This window comes from Prunus mume, linkage group LG5, assembly GCF_029339155.1.
Source record: "Prunus mume cultivar Tortuosa linkage group LG5, ASM2933915v1, whole genome shotgun sequence".
NCBI lineage: Eukaryota > Viridiplantae > Streptophyta > Magnoliopsida > Rosales > Rosaceae > Prunus > Prunus mume.
The window spans coordinates 18,440,351-18,455,872 of record NC_142702.1 but is presented as its reverse complement, the minus strand read 5'-3'; the positions used below and the strand labels follow the sequence as shown (position 1 = coordinate 18,455,872).

Sequence of the window (15,522 nt, the reverse complement as noted above, 5' to 3'; positions counted from 1 at the left end):
AAATATTCAGGTAAACATGTATGACCCATATCTGTCTAACTTCCTTCATGTGCCCTATAGGCTAACAGCTCCAGCTAAGTTTGATTAATGGATTATTTTTTCAAAGTAAAGTCCCGATGGAAGTGTTTTTTTTTGTGGTTGAAAAAATGTGATGTACATTATTGAGAAACCAAATTACAACCGACAAGAGAAAGCCGTGAGGATTACGCAAACATCTCTAACACATGAGGGCTTGCTCATAGGACTAACAGATAGTCTACCCTCTTCCTGCGCGGGTCCCTATACAAACAATGTCAGTAAAAATTAAAGACTACAATGTTCAAAAATTACATAAGAGACAAGATCAAGGTCCTTATGTGATGTGACAGTGACGATGGTGTACAATACTTATGTGATGTGATTTCTGGTAGGCCTCAAATTGGAGAACCAAACAAGACCAAGCTCCTTGGGAAATAAATCTGGGCCCCCAACCCAACAATTGCCAGCTATGCGATCCTTTCCTTACTCTACAGCTCATCTGTCCTACCTTGGATTTCTTGGTTCCAGAGTTAGACACCAGATTTGCCATGGGACCAACACTCTACAACCGTAGAGCTAAACGTGGGCCAGGACAAGCCCAAGTAGCTAGTTTTGAATGCCAATGCCAATCCCCTTTTTTCACGCAATTGTAATATCAAGGAATAACAATAGAAACCAAAATGAGTTTTTGCCAAAGTTAAGAAGAGGGTGGGGATTTTTTCACACACTGCCAAGTAGTGGGGATTTGAACTTAAGTAAGTTAAGACCATTTTCTACTACGCTAGACCCGTTGGCATAAACCAAAAGGAGTTTTATTCATGCATTGGTATGGAGTTTAGTTAAATCTCTATCATTCGAAACTCCCTTATTATAGAGAATATTACCCCGAACGCAAACATGATCAAAGTGGTTGATTGATGTATGGCATAATTTTCCAGTGGGTTACAGTAGAAGAGCACTATGGAATGGAGACCAAAATCCTAGCTCTACGTATATATCTGACACACTTTTCACACGGTTCATCAATTGAATTCAATGGATCTGGTGAGCCCTCTGGCTCATCCATCCAAAGCAGCACGCATGTGACTCCTCTAAAGGCACAAAGCTCCAATGGAATTGAATTTTCTATAGTAGACATCCTTTTAGTCGTCGATATGAAACAGATGATTCAAAGTGTGAAGTAAATGGGGGATTTCTGTTTCACATCTATGGAGCTGAAAATGATGGGAGATTAGCTTTTAGCTGGTAGGGTCCATATAATATATGTATATATATACCTACAATATTCTGCACCCACTTTTCTTTTATCAACTCAGAAAGATGGAGGGTTGTGCGCTAAGCACTTAAGCATGGCCCCCAGATTGACTCAGCAGTCTCAGATTCATACAATAACTCCTCTGTCAGTCTCGTTTTTGCTTCCACACACGTCTTGAGGTTTTATTTTTTTGGTGAAAACTTTCCATGTCTTCAAATTTGAAACCATCCTTGTTAATGGGATTTTTTCTACCCTTTTGCTTTACCAAAACGAATTTTGCTAACGCAACTAATGTAACTCTCTCTCTCTCTCTCCCCTGTATATTCTGGATGGATAATGTTATATCAGAGCTGTGTACTGTGTTTTTCGTTTGAATGATTTTCTTTAGGAACAGTGAACTTTGGAGTTTCTTTTCACAGTGAAAGGTCGCAATCATCTTCTCTTTTTTAACTGACTTTTACCACCCTTGGGCTTGTATCTTAAGATCTGCTCGATCCATTGGCATTGGGTGTACCTTCTTTGAGGAAGATTGATTCTCTCTGGATATATACGATCATATGATATGACGTATTTATGGATATTAAAGATGCCTTTATCAAAGCTGGAAGATAGCTACCTCTACAAAGAATAAGGACTTGATCACACAAGCCATGCGTAAAGTTCACGAGTGTAAGTATGATTACCATAATTGTGATGCTTTAAATATAATATCCGAATTCTCGTACAATGATTATCCCAAAGTCGATGAGATCTCCAAGTGAAATTAAAAACATGGTTTGATGGTCCCCCCCACTCCTTATCCTATATCATCATCATCACCCTTAAAAGATGAACCCAGAAAATAAAATAAAATAAAAAAATAAATAAATAAATGGTCCCCCACTAATGCTTTCTTCATCTCTTTTGTAATCCCTTGTTGGTGTTTCATTAAAAGAAACAACGTAGCCTCATGCTCCCCGTGTATCGTACACTCAGTTAACTTGCACGATCATCTCTGTTATTAGAGTACTTACATTTTTTTGGGAAACCATGGTCTGTTTGGACACGTGTCGAGTACCCACTTTGCCATGTAGCCAACAAAGCTAAAGTCCGCCGCAGTTAGAATTTCCTCCTCCTCCTCACTCTCTCTCTCTCTTCTTTCTTGATCTTATATGTTTGGGGAAAATTCTAAATAATTTCCCGCAAACTACAAAACCACATAAAGTTTTTGAGCTCTGAGTCTTCTGCGCATGTACGTTTAAAGAGACCATACGATGCACAAGTGAACTTTACGACCATACACGTGGCACAATCTCAGGTGTCAGAGTTTTAATCAGTGGCATGGGTCCCAGTTCTTTGGATGCTCATTTCCTCCCCAGTCTTCTTTTTAACCTTGGGCATTGATGGCAAGCCAGGAGAAGCGCATAAATCGCGATCATATTATTCAATGAAACATATTACGTGGTGTTATATTATGATTAAATCATAATCTCGTTTACCCAAAATTACATATGTAATTGTACTATGAATATAGGGTGTGTATAAATAAATATATACACGTGTTATAATATAAATATATTAATAACATCATGTATCAGTATACTGTAAGTGTCACACATATTTCATATACCCTCTCTCTCTATCTCTCGTACGAACTAATTAATCATTTGAGAGATAGAGATAGAGTGATGCATGAAAGAAGGGAATGTGGAAGTTACATGATATGCATATTATGCATCATTAACTGGAGTGATAAGTACATGCTACATCAAAATGATGCTTTCTCAAAATGAAAATGAAATAAAAAAGAAAAGAAAAGAAAAAGGGTTGACAAGTGACTGTCGGGCAGTAACTAATATGTGGTTTTTTGTTTTCGTTTGTGGGTGCACCGACTGCTGATTAAAAAAGTTGTCCATAGTTCCCTGAATAGGAGCAGACAGCAGAGTACTTTTGCTTTTACTCAATTATCATAGTTAGTTTTTACTATTTTACTTGAAGCAAAAGTGACAGTAATTCCAAGACCTTTTTTTCACGGTCGTTTTGCAGCTGTCTGGTACCGTTTGGGGATGGCTGTTCAGAAAAGTACTTCGATCTGTCATTATTACTGCATTTTCCACGATTTCCTGTAGTAATGTCAGGACAATTTGGTTTGTTTTGGATCCGAATAATTGTTCCAAATACAAAAACTACTTTGAAACTGTATTGTTTTCACATTGGCATGCATTGCCACTTGGGATTCTTACGCAGTATCCTCAATTGTTTCGTTTACTTATACTTGAATAAGTAAACGATGATAAGAAGATTATGCAGAAACAGAAGAGTTTCTAGATAGCTTGGTACGTGTTAATGACTTAACTTTAGGTTTCAAAACCACCATTTGTCAGCAAAAACAGTCTTCCAAGTATGAATTATTTTTCTGACCATTCAAAAAGAATCAGCCAATGTGAGGAGCAATGTTTGGAAATCATAGATCTTTTTTCGTGGATGATGATGACGGATCCCAGTTCCCACTATTGGGTATTCACAACCAAATTTATGTCCTGCCGAAACTTAACTGGGAGATTCATTATTATACCAAATATAGGAGTCTAAATTATAAAAAAAATCATGTACGAAATGGACTTTAAAAACACACTCAAAACTCATTTACAATATAATAAAAAGTCTTTTACCTTCTTTTAAATTACAAAACTGTCATTGATTTCTTAAAACAAACTCGACCTCAAAAATCTCATAAAAAAGCCCCAAAACACTCAATGGAGTATCAAAGTAACTTAATAATCAAAATGAAATTCAATATAGTTAGCTGTCATTCTTTGAGTTTTTTTTTTATGTTTGTTTATAGAAATTAAATGGTGTATGATTTATTTATATTATTAATGCTAAGAATAGATATATTACCAAATATCTCGATTTAATTCTGATGACAAAGAAACAAAAGCACAGTTCCAAGATCCATGTACACAATTTACTTGTAAGTAATCAAACTGTTGAAATTTTTCGGCCCTGTGCCCATACAGATCCGTCACTGGTCACAATTATATTCAATGATTTCACTCACACTATTATGATATGGGTCATTATGTCGAAAGTCTACGATGCTGGAATATGTTTGTTTGTGAGCAAAAGAGTGGTGGATATTCATATCATTTTTTGAGTACGTGGTTGGAGAGAAGACCTCACAAGGGAGAAAATATATGAGTGGGGTATGTAAAATCTCAAAACCAACTTTTCATCCTATATTAATTGTGGAATAATAACATTGCCATCCACCATCCCAACCAAAATGATCGCATTTGAAGGTGGAACCTAAGTGAAGTTCAGTTTTATATATAGGATTTTTTATATATATATAAAGAACACCAATCCAAAAAGTCTAGTTGATTGAATCTGAAAAAAATTCTAAGAACGGGTGTTGAGAAGGAGAAACACTCAGTTGGAACAGGGATAACATTGTTTTGCTATTTCCAACTAATAATACTATGACATGTGGAAATGTTATCATGTGCTATTCCTGTTTCATGGAAGTCTTTCTCGTTGAGAAGGGACATAAATGTGGGTTTAGGGGTTTTTTTTTATACTCTTTTTTAACTAATTGATATTGAGAAAATGAGAAGGTAAAAAAAAAAAGGGAGTTTTACTAAAACACCCAAAATAGGGGTTGAAATTATAAAAAAATCAAATCACTATTTAAACATATAAACACACCCAAAACGCATCATTACATACACTCAAAACTCATTTATAAACATCTAAAAAGTTGACTTTGAAGTTGATTTTGGGTGTGTTTCTATGTTTAAATAGTACTTGGGTTTTTTTATAAATACATGTCTAGGATTGAGGTTTATTTATAAATTTGTAAAAAAAAAACCAAAAAAGGGTCTGTGAGTTGACCTATTTCTCTCCAACTTTTTGTGGTCGGATGAATAATATGAAGCTCAAAATATTTAGGCAAGTTCGTACAAGAACCGACAAGTATTTCATTGCACGCATTTTATTGTAAAATTTTTGTACAAAATTAGTAGGGTCGCATGACCAACAGAAAAGGTATGGTCAATGCAAGAATTTGTAAATTCTGGGTTTGTTAAGTTTAAGTAAAAGATGAAACGACTTAAGGAATGACTGACACCAAAGTTGCCACGTATATTTGCAAATTATTTATTTATTATTTGTTTTTTAAGTCAAATTTTGTCAATGTTGGCATGAAGGCTACGTATATATGATTTGAAGCTAATTTGAAAATTTGTCAATATTATTCTCTTTTCAATTAAATAAGTTATTTACATTATTAATCTGTTAATTGTGAAGGGTAAGGCACTCATGCCGTATATGTCATGGGGACCCTATAAAAGATTTTACTTTCCCTACAGAATCAGGTACATGTCCCGCCATGATGGTACCGGATACCACATTGATATCCTCTATTGTCTATAACCAACCTTTCATGATCCCCTCCCTAATCTAGTAGCTACCAAAACAAAACAAAAACAAAAACAAAAACAAAGAAAAAAATAAAGAAAAAAAATGAGTACCCATCAACCACATTTTTGTCTTTACACAAGTGAGCCCCCATAGTTAAAATTTCACATATTTGGGCATTCCTTTAAGTAAATGGTAAAACCGAAGGCAAGATACGAACTTTTTCATTTTGCTTTTTTCTTTAATACAAATGATATTTGGAAATAGAGGAATCGAAACTAAGACTTCGAATGCATGTGTAAATACAAAGTCTTTTTATACTAAAGCAAGCAAAGAGTAAAACCTAATTATGCCAAACATTATGTCCGACTGGGGTATGCAGGAAGTTTGTCGTATGCGCTTACACAAGTTATGGTCCGCATGCCATGCCAAGCCAATATGAGCCTGTAAAATGTACTGGTTCCATGAACCTTGCGCTCATTTTCCCATCAAGCATCGCTTAGCCCGACCATAGCCCATTATAATAAGGCAGAGCCCGAGCACAAACAAGCCACAAGACACGCAACGTCAAGTGAAGAAAACCTTTATTTTAGTACCTAGCCACACTACAAGCTTAAGTGGACGCAAGTCACTCAAATGCCTGGGTCTTGCTGAGTGGGTCGCGGTATAGATGGTTATGAGTGTTCATGAGGCCCATTGATGGTCCAAGAAGTGGAAGTTTTAGGCTGCTTGGGAGCACCAAACTCATCCTCATTTCTTGAACCCAAATATATGGGTAAACAAAAAAGGAAAAAAAATAGCCCATCACCTTAAAGAAATGACCTAGTACCCTAGAGAAATGGTTTAGCACCTGAGAAAATATCCCAGCACCCTATAAAAACCAAATTAAAACAAAGCCATTGTTAAAACCAAGTGAAACCTATGTGCACGGGCTGTTGAAAGTAAGACACATTTTAGACCAGTACTCTTACCTATTCTTTCCTTTACATGCTTTGGTAGGAAAATCAGGAGGAAAAGCAAGAGGAGCCTCACCCAAGATGGAAGAAGTCAGCTGCAGGAAAACCTGAGAACCCCAAAATGCTCTGTCCTAATGTGCTTGGATTAAAGAATTTTCACCAAAATTGATTGAATCAAAGGAAGTGAAGAGAAGTAGAGGAGATGACTTGGCAAAATTTTGGGAAAGTCAATTAGGGTTCCTGAACCAGAATGGCACCTATAAAAGAGGACATCTCCTACATATCGTCTTAACTTATCCAGAGCTAGCAAACATCCTTACTCACTGCTGGAAGCTTCAATTTCAAGTAGTGTTCTTCCATCTCTTTCCTCTCTCTTCCATGAACCATTCATAGCACGACCAAGCAATCGTCAAGCTGCTAGAAAATCTACTCAAGCCACCCATCCTTTTATCCCCATCTCTCCCTCTCTTCCCTCATCAAATCTTCCCAAATTTCCCTCTCTCCTCGCTCTGAATCTGTGTTTCCCATAAGAAATTCAAGCTATCTCTTTCTTTCTCTCTCTCTCTCTCTCTCTCTGCTAAACTTATTGAGGCTTAGTTCTCATGCCACAAGCTCCTCAGGCCAAGCCATAATATTGATCTGTAACAGTTGTCTATCTTGTTGGTGAAAGGAACCAAAGTGCTTTATAAGGCTTCACGAACTTTTTGAAGCACTCTTGGGACCTAGTTCTTGAACTCAAACACATGGGCAACTTCATCCATTTGCTATTTACAGGAGCCCAGACCTATTTGCAGTTGCTGGAACGAAAAACCCCATACATAAACCAAATTTGGGTTTTGTCTCTCTCGTGTAAATCTGGGTTTGCTTCTCTTGAATTCCCCCGAGATCCCAAAGATGGCTCTGTATTTTTAGGCGCTTTGATATTGCATGTGCCCGAAGACTAAGCACCTGAAACTCTTTGGGTATTTTTCTGTGGCTTTGATTTTTTTTTTTTGGGTCGAAAAGATACTTCAATAAGCCAAAAGGCAAGGCACAAACAAGGATACAACAGGAGAAGGAAACACACCTAAGCCAAAACCAGCTTGGTGCAAAAAGAAGTTCCCAGACCTAGACTTAAAAAGAAGGAAAACAGGAAATTACATTGGTGGCCCAAGAAGGCCATCAGAAGTTAGAACTCGAACAATAGAAGGTGGTGGACAATCAGTCCAGTGTATTACACCCACCGTCTGCAATCCAATCTTCGCAGCCATGTGAGCTGCTTGATTTTAGTTACGTGGAATCCATCGCTACTCCACAGAATCAAAGAAGGATGATGTTCTCCTGATCTCCCTGATAAGTGGAAGGATGGTCCAAGCATCGCTGCCCATATTACCGTTAATACTATTGATCAAGATTTTGGAGTCAGATTTGAAAATAACTTTACGATCTCCCAAGTCTCGTGCCATTGAAATACCAAGTAGGGTTGCCTCTGCTTCAGCGTATAGAGCATAGGATACAATTTTCTTTTCTGCAAGCCATCCTCCAAAATGGCCATCAATAGTCTTTCTGATCACTCCAAGACCCGCCGAGCACAAGACAACAAGCCAAGCTCCATCGAAACTTACTTTGGTGTGGTATGTGATTGGAGACAGATTGTTTCCAGTGAAGTTACAAGGGGGAGAAGATATGGGAATCATGCTGAGGGTAAATATTTGTGGCAGACTTGAAGTCTAGAGCAACAATGACAAAACAGTGATAGTTCTGATAGGATCCAAAGGTCTGTGGCTTTGATTAAATTTGTAGCGAGTGAGAAAAAGAGGCTAATAAAAGCCGAAAACCCATACGAGTATGAAAATGTGAGATCGATCAGAAATTGAGAAATGAGAATGATACTTCTTTTTTTCTCTTTTTCTTATATGTTTTTTTGTTTGTGATGTCAATCTCTCTCTCTCTCTCTCTCTCTCTCTCTCTCTGGGTCGGCGAAGCTATGAACTCGTGATGTAATAAGGCATGAGTGTTGGTCGGTATTCGGACTGGGTAAGGTTTTTAATTATTTGAATATGTTTTTTTTATTTATTTTAATTTTAGTTCTTTTTAATTATTATAATATTTAATTATATTTTTATTTATGTGGAGGTGGGTGCACTTGCCACGTCACTCACCTAATTGCTGGATAATGATCTGTGTATGAAATTACAAAAATACCTCTGTCACGTTATTAAAGTTAACAAACTTTTAGATAGAGTTAACAGTATGAGTAAAATATGTCACCAAATCACGATAAAAGGATAAAAATGGGCCATTTTGAGTTTGGGTGACAAAGTGAGACTTGACTGAAATTTTAAGGAATATTGGTGTAATTAAGCTTATTAGAAGTACTATTTTGTGACATTTTGTAAGAAAATTGCATGCTACGGGACTGGGTAAATGTTTAACTTGAAAACGATAATGTTATGGATCAATTAGTAGGAAGCCACGTGTCCGTCTCTCTTTCTGTTTCAGTACCCTCTCTGGTCTAATCACAAGTTTACCTTTCTCTCTCTCTCTCTCTCTCTCTTTCTCTCTCTCTCATACTGAATACTGATGATAGCAGTGACTCTCCTCAATCAAATCATTTTCCAGAGGAGCTTGGCTGGCTCCACCTACCACTGTTCCCACGTGCACTCCCATGTCCGTCCATTCCCTCTCACGTGTCACTGGGCTCTCTCTCTCTCTCTCTCTCTCTCTCTCTCTGAGCGAACTTAAAATTTGCAGCCTTTTGCTTAATCACTTTAACCCCATTGGTGTAGAACAAAAGAAACCCAGAGAGAACCCTTCACTGCTCTCTCCCTCTCTCTCGCTCTCTCTCTTCTGAAGCCCCTTTCCTCTTATATATGTGATACCCAACCAGCAGGCTAACTCCTACGGCCTGTTGCTCCCCCATTTCTGTGAAAATCTCTTACCCCTTATATACACACACACACACACATATAAATACTCTAGCAGATAGTCCTTTATCTCTGCCTATAATTTGTACCCATATTACCACCAAAACTATCCAAAAAACCCACTCTCTCTCTCTCTCTCTCTCTCTCTCAGATCAGTGGAGGAGGGATATGGAAATAGGTGGGAACATGAACATGAACATGTTAGGGCATGATCATAATAATAATAGTCACATAAGCAGCAGCAGCAGAGGGCAAAATGGTAATAACAACACCTACCTCACCAATTGGGATATATGGGGTGGTGCTACTTCTACTTCTGCTGCTGCCACTAACAACAACTCATTCTACTCTCCGGCGGCCGTCACTGTGGCCGCAACGGCGGGGGCTTCCAGCTCCGCCACGTGCTCCGAGGCCAGCCCCGGCTGTCACGCGTTCATCATGGGCCATCCCTTGCAGCAGCAGCACTCTAGTTTCTACGGCGGCGGGGCCCGCTCCCATTACCATCCGGACCCACACCTGATGTGCTTGAAGCTGGGGAAGAGGCACTACTTCGAGGATCATGCTCGAGCTCATGCTCATGCTCATGCCCTGGATGATCGACACGTGGCGGGGCTCCCGGTGGGCGTGATGAGCAAGAGAGGCAGAGGAGGAGCGGCGGCGGCGGCGCAGCAACTGTATGGGAGCGGGGCGACGCTAGCGTTGAAGGTGGTGCCGCGGTGTCAGGTGGAGGGGTGCCACGTGCCGCTGATGAACGCGAAGGAGTATCACCGGAGGCACAAGGTGTGCGAGATGCACTCCAAGGCTTCCAAGGTCACGGTCTTGGGCCAAGAGCAGCGGTTCTGTCAGCAGTGCAGCAGGTCACTTCCTTTCATTTCTTCTTTATTTTTGTGCTGAATTCTTCTTCTTCTTCTTATTATTATTATTGTTATTCTTATGGATAAAGTTGATAATCTGAACTACAATTCCGTTCCATTTTTATTAATATTTTAAATATTTTAACCTTTTTTTTTCCCAGAAAAAAAACTGGCACCTAGTGGAAATTGCCATCTTGAACTTGATCGTTAGAGAACAATTGTTTTTGGTTTATCATCACTTGCTAGAACATTAACCAAGTGCAAATTACCATCATTTCTTTGAAGGAGTATGAATGGGAGGCTAGACTATTAGACCGGAAAAGAAACAACTTTATTCTTGATACCACATATGTAAATGTCTTCTTTGCCTAAAGTAGTAAAACCACTTATTTATGACTGCATTTTTCAATCACTAATGCAATTCAAAAATCCGGTCCTTCTAACTTATTCTTTTTTACTACAAAAGTGGCCAAAAGGCGAATCGGATTCTAATTTTGACCTTAGTTTCGATCGGTTTCCTTTTGTTCTAAAAATGTGATCCTTTATTGAACTGGACAGTAATTATTTGGGGCTTATTGCTAAATTAACTACATTAAAATGATTAGAGAAAGATACGGCGGATATATATATATATATATATATATATACAAATAACTTTTATTGAGGGATTCCGTAAATTAACTTATTTGAGAGACATCCTTGTAGGGCCCACTCTGTATTATATTTCACTAATTCAAACCATCTATTTTGTAGATATTCATTCAAAGATCATCTCTGCAAAAACTTATTTGAATCCGATGTCATTTGACCACTCAATTGAATTATTGAAATTTTAGTACTTTCTTGAAGCATCGTGTTCATTGATTTTGTAGGACACAATTGGATATCGAAACGGTTTCCGATTTGTCTAATCTTTTGTAAGAATGATCTATGAATGTAGACTTAAAAAATAGATGGTTTTGATCATTGAAAAAATATTTGTAGGGGATTCTAAAGGGTGTTCCTCAAATAAAATTATTTGAGAGATCCCTCAATAGGAAGGGTATACTTTTTGACCCTCAAGAAGAGTTTTATTTCTGCTTTAATTGTAAGATCATGACAACTTTTAGTAACTTTGATGAAGATCATAGGATGATGCTTCTTTTAAAAGGGCTTAAGCTAACTTTTTAGCAACGTTTTCGTATACATTCTCATACATCAGAATTAGTCTGACCCATTCATTTATGTCAGCAAATGTTCAAACAAAAAAAAGATTCATCACACTTTATTTTATATTTTTGGCAATAGTTGGTATTATTAAGATGATGATGATGTTGGTTGTTCTAAATTCTAATGGGTGGGTAAATCGGTAAATGGGTATAGGTTTCATGTAGTGTCAGAGTTTGACGAGTCTAAGAGGAGTTGTAGGAGGAGATTAGCAGGCCATAATGAGCGAAGACGAAAGAGCTCTCATGATTCCCTGTCCAGAATTTCTTCTCAAGGTGTGTATATTTTATCTCCTTATCAGGTTCTTAAGTTTTCTTGTTTTGTTTTTAGCTTTCTTAAGAGTTTTATTTTTGAAATTCTTTAGAGATTCTTTGAGTCTTTCCGAATCGATGCTTGCCATTGCGAGTATAGTTTCGCCAAAAGAAAAGAGATTATAGAAAGGAAAATCCTGTTGCTAACCTCTGATATTAATGAAAGGAAAACCCTATTGCTAATCATGGAGAGTCTCATTTTGTGAACAGAAAAGGGGAGGTTTGGATACTTATCAACTCCGACAGGACGTGCTCTCTCTCTTCTGTCATCCAGGAACACTGGTTTTGATTCCTGGGTATCTCCCTCTGATCTCTCCTCAAGATCCAGTGCTGCACTTCGTGAGCTCATTGCCGAAAACCGCGCAGCCGTCTTGGCTCGCCAGCTCATTAATTCATCGGAAGACAGAAACTGGGATTCATCGTCACATAACAACCATGCAACCGAAGATTTGTTTTGTGATCATGGCCAATCATGGTCCAATTCAGTCGAACCACAGCAGCACCAGATGTTTTCTGATCATAATTATCAACATGGTTGGGACAGGTTCCATGAAGGCAGTGGTGCGCATTTGACGCTTGATCTCCGGCAAGCTCCGAGCCCGGCATACGGGTTCTTGCCTGAAAGGGGCAAAACCAAGGCTGAAGAAGATCAAGAGTGTGATTTGTGGAACTCCTTTCATGGAGCCAGTGTGGTCTAACAATATATATATTTTGTTTTTGAAAAAGGTAGATAATTCTTTGATTGCTTTGTTTTAGTGTGAGGTCAGTTAGCCAATTAGACAAATTAGGGCGATAAATTTTTCCAGATTCATGGTATGTAACACCGTGCGGCATGTGGATATGATGTTTGTGTTATAAGTTGAGTAGATTCATGACGTTATCTATATGTTATGTGGTGTTACTGTCACGCTCGTTATTTTTTTCAATTAGGAGGCTAATTGCTTGTCGAACTGTATATTTATTTTGTTGGTTGATGGATATTATTAAGACATTCTAATTAGCTGGTTTACATATTTTCTTTATGTGTCGGGACAGGCCTCTTGTCTCCCATTTATACTGGTATTTGTTTCTTAAACGCATTTGTCCTTGATAAAGTTCACTCCCATTGTAGGCATTTGATTATTTTGTTGCTTTTATTAGTTTCATACTCTTTATTCATTAAGGACTGTAAGAAAAGGAGGAATATGAACGAGAAAATGAAAAGGTTTGAAGATTGATTACGAGTTTCAAAGGTATATCAAGAACTTATCTAGTTGAAACATGGAGCTAGTTGAAAAACATGATTGGGCCTCCATTTTCCTTTTGCAATCAATATGGATCAGGACTATCGATCTAAACAAATGAGAGATCAAATATACTTCTATCCACGTCCTAATCTTAAAAGATTCCTACATAGCTACATAGCAGCGGGACCAGTGTCAACAGAGTTGGCCAACGAGAATGTTTGGTACATAAGAAGAGTGGAACGTTAGGACTCAAGATCCTACATATAAAAAAAATAGCATATTTCAAGACTCGTGTACAAATCTTAATGCAAGATCCCAAAATGCCGAGATAACATTTTCAATAAATTTCCAGATTGTTTAAACAAAACGAAAATCCCATTTGTGGGAACACATATTTTTCTGCAGCCATTTAGTAAGAGACATATGGAAGATGGAATATTCCTTAAGTCAAATAATTGTGCTAATATCTTCCTAAATCAAGGATTCGATTTTCACCAAATCTCTTTAATTAACTATCATATCATCTTTAATTATATATAAAAGCCAATGTCAATTCCTATTAAAAGGGAATTATTCTCCACAAAACCTACCAAAGAAGGAGACTCTATGTAAAGGCAATCATAACTCACACATGAGGTAATTCCGAAAACCCTAGCAAAAACACACAAGGCTCACACACCACCTCTCTCTCATCTCTCTCACTCGGCTTCTCGTCGTCCCCTCTCTCTCCCGATGTCTGCTCCTCACTATCTCCATGGAGAGAACCCTAAACCCTAGGCATCAGAGTTCTCCGATTGACCACCATTATTTTGCAGGGTTCGAGGAAAAGGACATTCAAGAGATGCAAGGACCTTCTCCGAATATTCCAGGGGAGGAAATTTGCACAAACAAATTGGTGCTCATTATCCTTGCATCTCTTCATTATCTTCTCCCTAGAACCCTACAAAATAAAGCAGTCAATCGGAGAACGCATGTGTGGTGTTGGCCAAGAGCCCTCCGATGCCTAAGTCAGTACAGGTCTCAGGAAGATGCAGATAATACTGAAAGGATGGAGTTTACCTCATGTGTGAAAATAGTTTGCCTCTATATATCCTCGTTTGGTATGATTTATGGGAGAATAATTCTTTTTTTAAGGAAATTATTCTTTTTCATAAATAGGGAGATTGTGTAAATCAATGAGATTTAGTGTCTGTTTGGCATTGCTTATTTGGGATGATAAGTGATTTTTAAACATTTTTGAAAAGCCCACCTTGTTTGGTAAACTATGAGAAAATCACTTATTGTTAAAAATTGTTGTGAGAGAAAGCTAAAAGGAAAAGCAACTAATGAGGTACTTTCATTTTCTGATTATGCAGGAATCAGTTTTGAAAAGGTGTTGGGTTTAATGATTATGCTGGAATTATTTTCTCATTATGCGGGAATCAATACCAACAACACTTTTAACAAAAAGTTTCCCAAACGCCAAACTGTTTTATCTCATAGTTGATTTCTCTTAGAGCAAATCTGACAACAATTATTTTCACAGCACAACAATACCAAATTAGCCAATGAAAATCTGATCTTGATTTATGGAGATATTTCTATTTTAAATCTTAATAATTGGCAAATTAAATGGGAATTTAATTGACACAATCACATGACCTAGGGAATATTCGGTCTTTCACGTGGCGTCACCTGAGTGGTTGCCGAAAATCTGTGTTCCCACACCGTTAACAAACAAAATTACGTATAGTACGTACACTCCCATTGATATATAGTTTAACAATTTTCCTTAGATTTATCGTAAGATGCGTGTATCTTTTTCGTAATTTCCATTGTACTTAAAAAAATCACTGAGAGTACATTGTAAAATACGGTCAAAATGTGATGGAGAGCATCCACCAGTTGCAAGACTTCAAAGTTTACACACATTTGGCAAGTCATTATCTTCAGACCTTCCTACTTTATTAAGTTTGCTTCTAAAAGTCCCTGACCAGTAACGCCAAAGCTCAGAACAACTCCTATTAAATAATACTAGTACCAATGTCCTCTTTTATATAAAAATAATAACGATTGCTATATGCCAAGTCTTCTGCTTCGTGTGTGTGAATTTTTACTAAGGACGACATAGACTTGAGAAATTATGCTTTCTAGTACTGGAAACTCCGTAGAGAAATAAAAACTGCCACTGTTCTGTATGGGGTCACAAACACTACATATGTATATGACATCTAAATCTTGCGGTGGGCATAAATGGTGTAGCCATTGTTTCATTGTAGCATCTGCAACCAAGTACTTTTACCCGTAAGTAAATCATAATTAACAATTTTTTGCAGGTGTTGATTCGATATAAGTCATGATGTGATGTAAGTCGCACATCACATAAATACACCAATAATCTAAAGTTCATGTA

The 15,522-nt window shown here is 37.6% G+C and overlaps 1 protein-coding gene and 1 long non-coding RNA gene across 3 annotated transcripts; both read left to right on the top strand.

Annotated features, from left to right (window-relative positions):
* The first annotated feature begins 9,362 nt into the window (after positions 1-9,362).
* On the top strand, positions 9,363-12,913 carry LOC103331685 (squamosa promoter-binding-like protein 7). 2 transcript variants are annotated; one of them, XM_089052909.1, is made up of 3 exons: positions 9,363-10,390; positions 11,795-11,868; positions 12,115-12,913. In XM_089052909.1, exons 1-3 carry the CDS (start codon positions 9,702-9,704, stop codon positions 12,600-12,602), a joined length of 1,251 nt encoding a protein of 416 aa, XP_088909035.1. In that variant the 5' UTR covers positions 9,363-9,701; the 3' UTR covers positions 12,603-12,913. The 2 variants fall into 2 exon arrangements, with proteins under 2 accessions (XP_088909035.1, XP_008232554.1); XM_008234332.2 differs by having other exon boundaries at positions 9,365-10,390; positions 11,750-11,868.
* Positions 12,914-13,681: 768 nt separating this feature from the next.
* Positions 13,682-14,340, top strand: LOC148917208 (uncharacterized). The gene is made up of 2 exons (XR_016127306.1): positions 13,682-13,766; positions 13,946-14,340. It is a non-coding gene; the product is annotated as an uncharacterized LOC148917208 (long non-coding RNA).
* Positions 14,341-15,522: the final 1,182 nt, after the last annotated feature.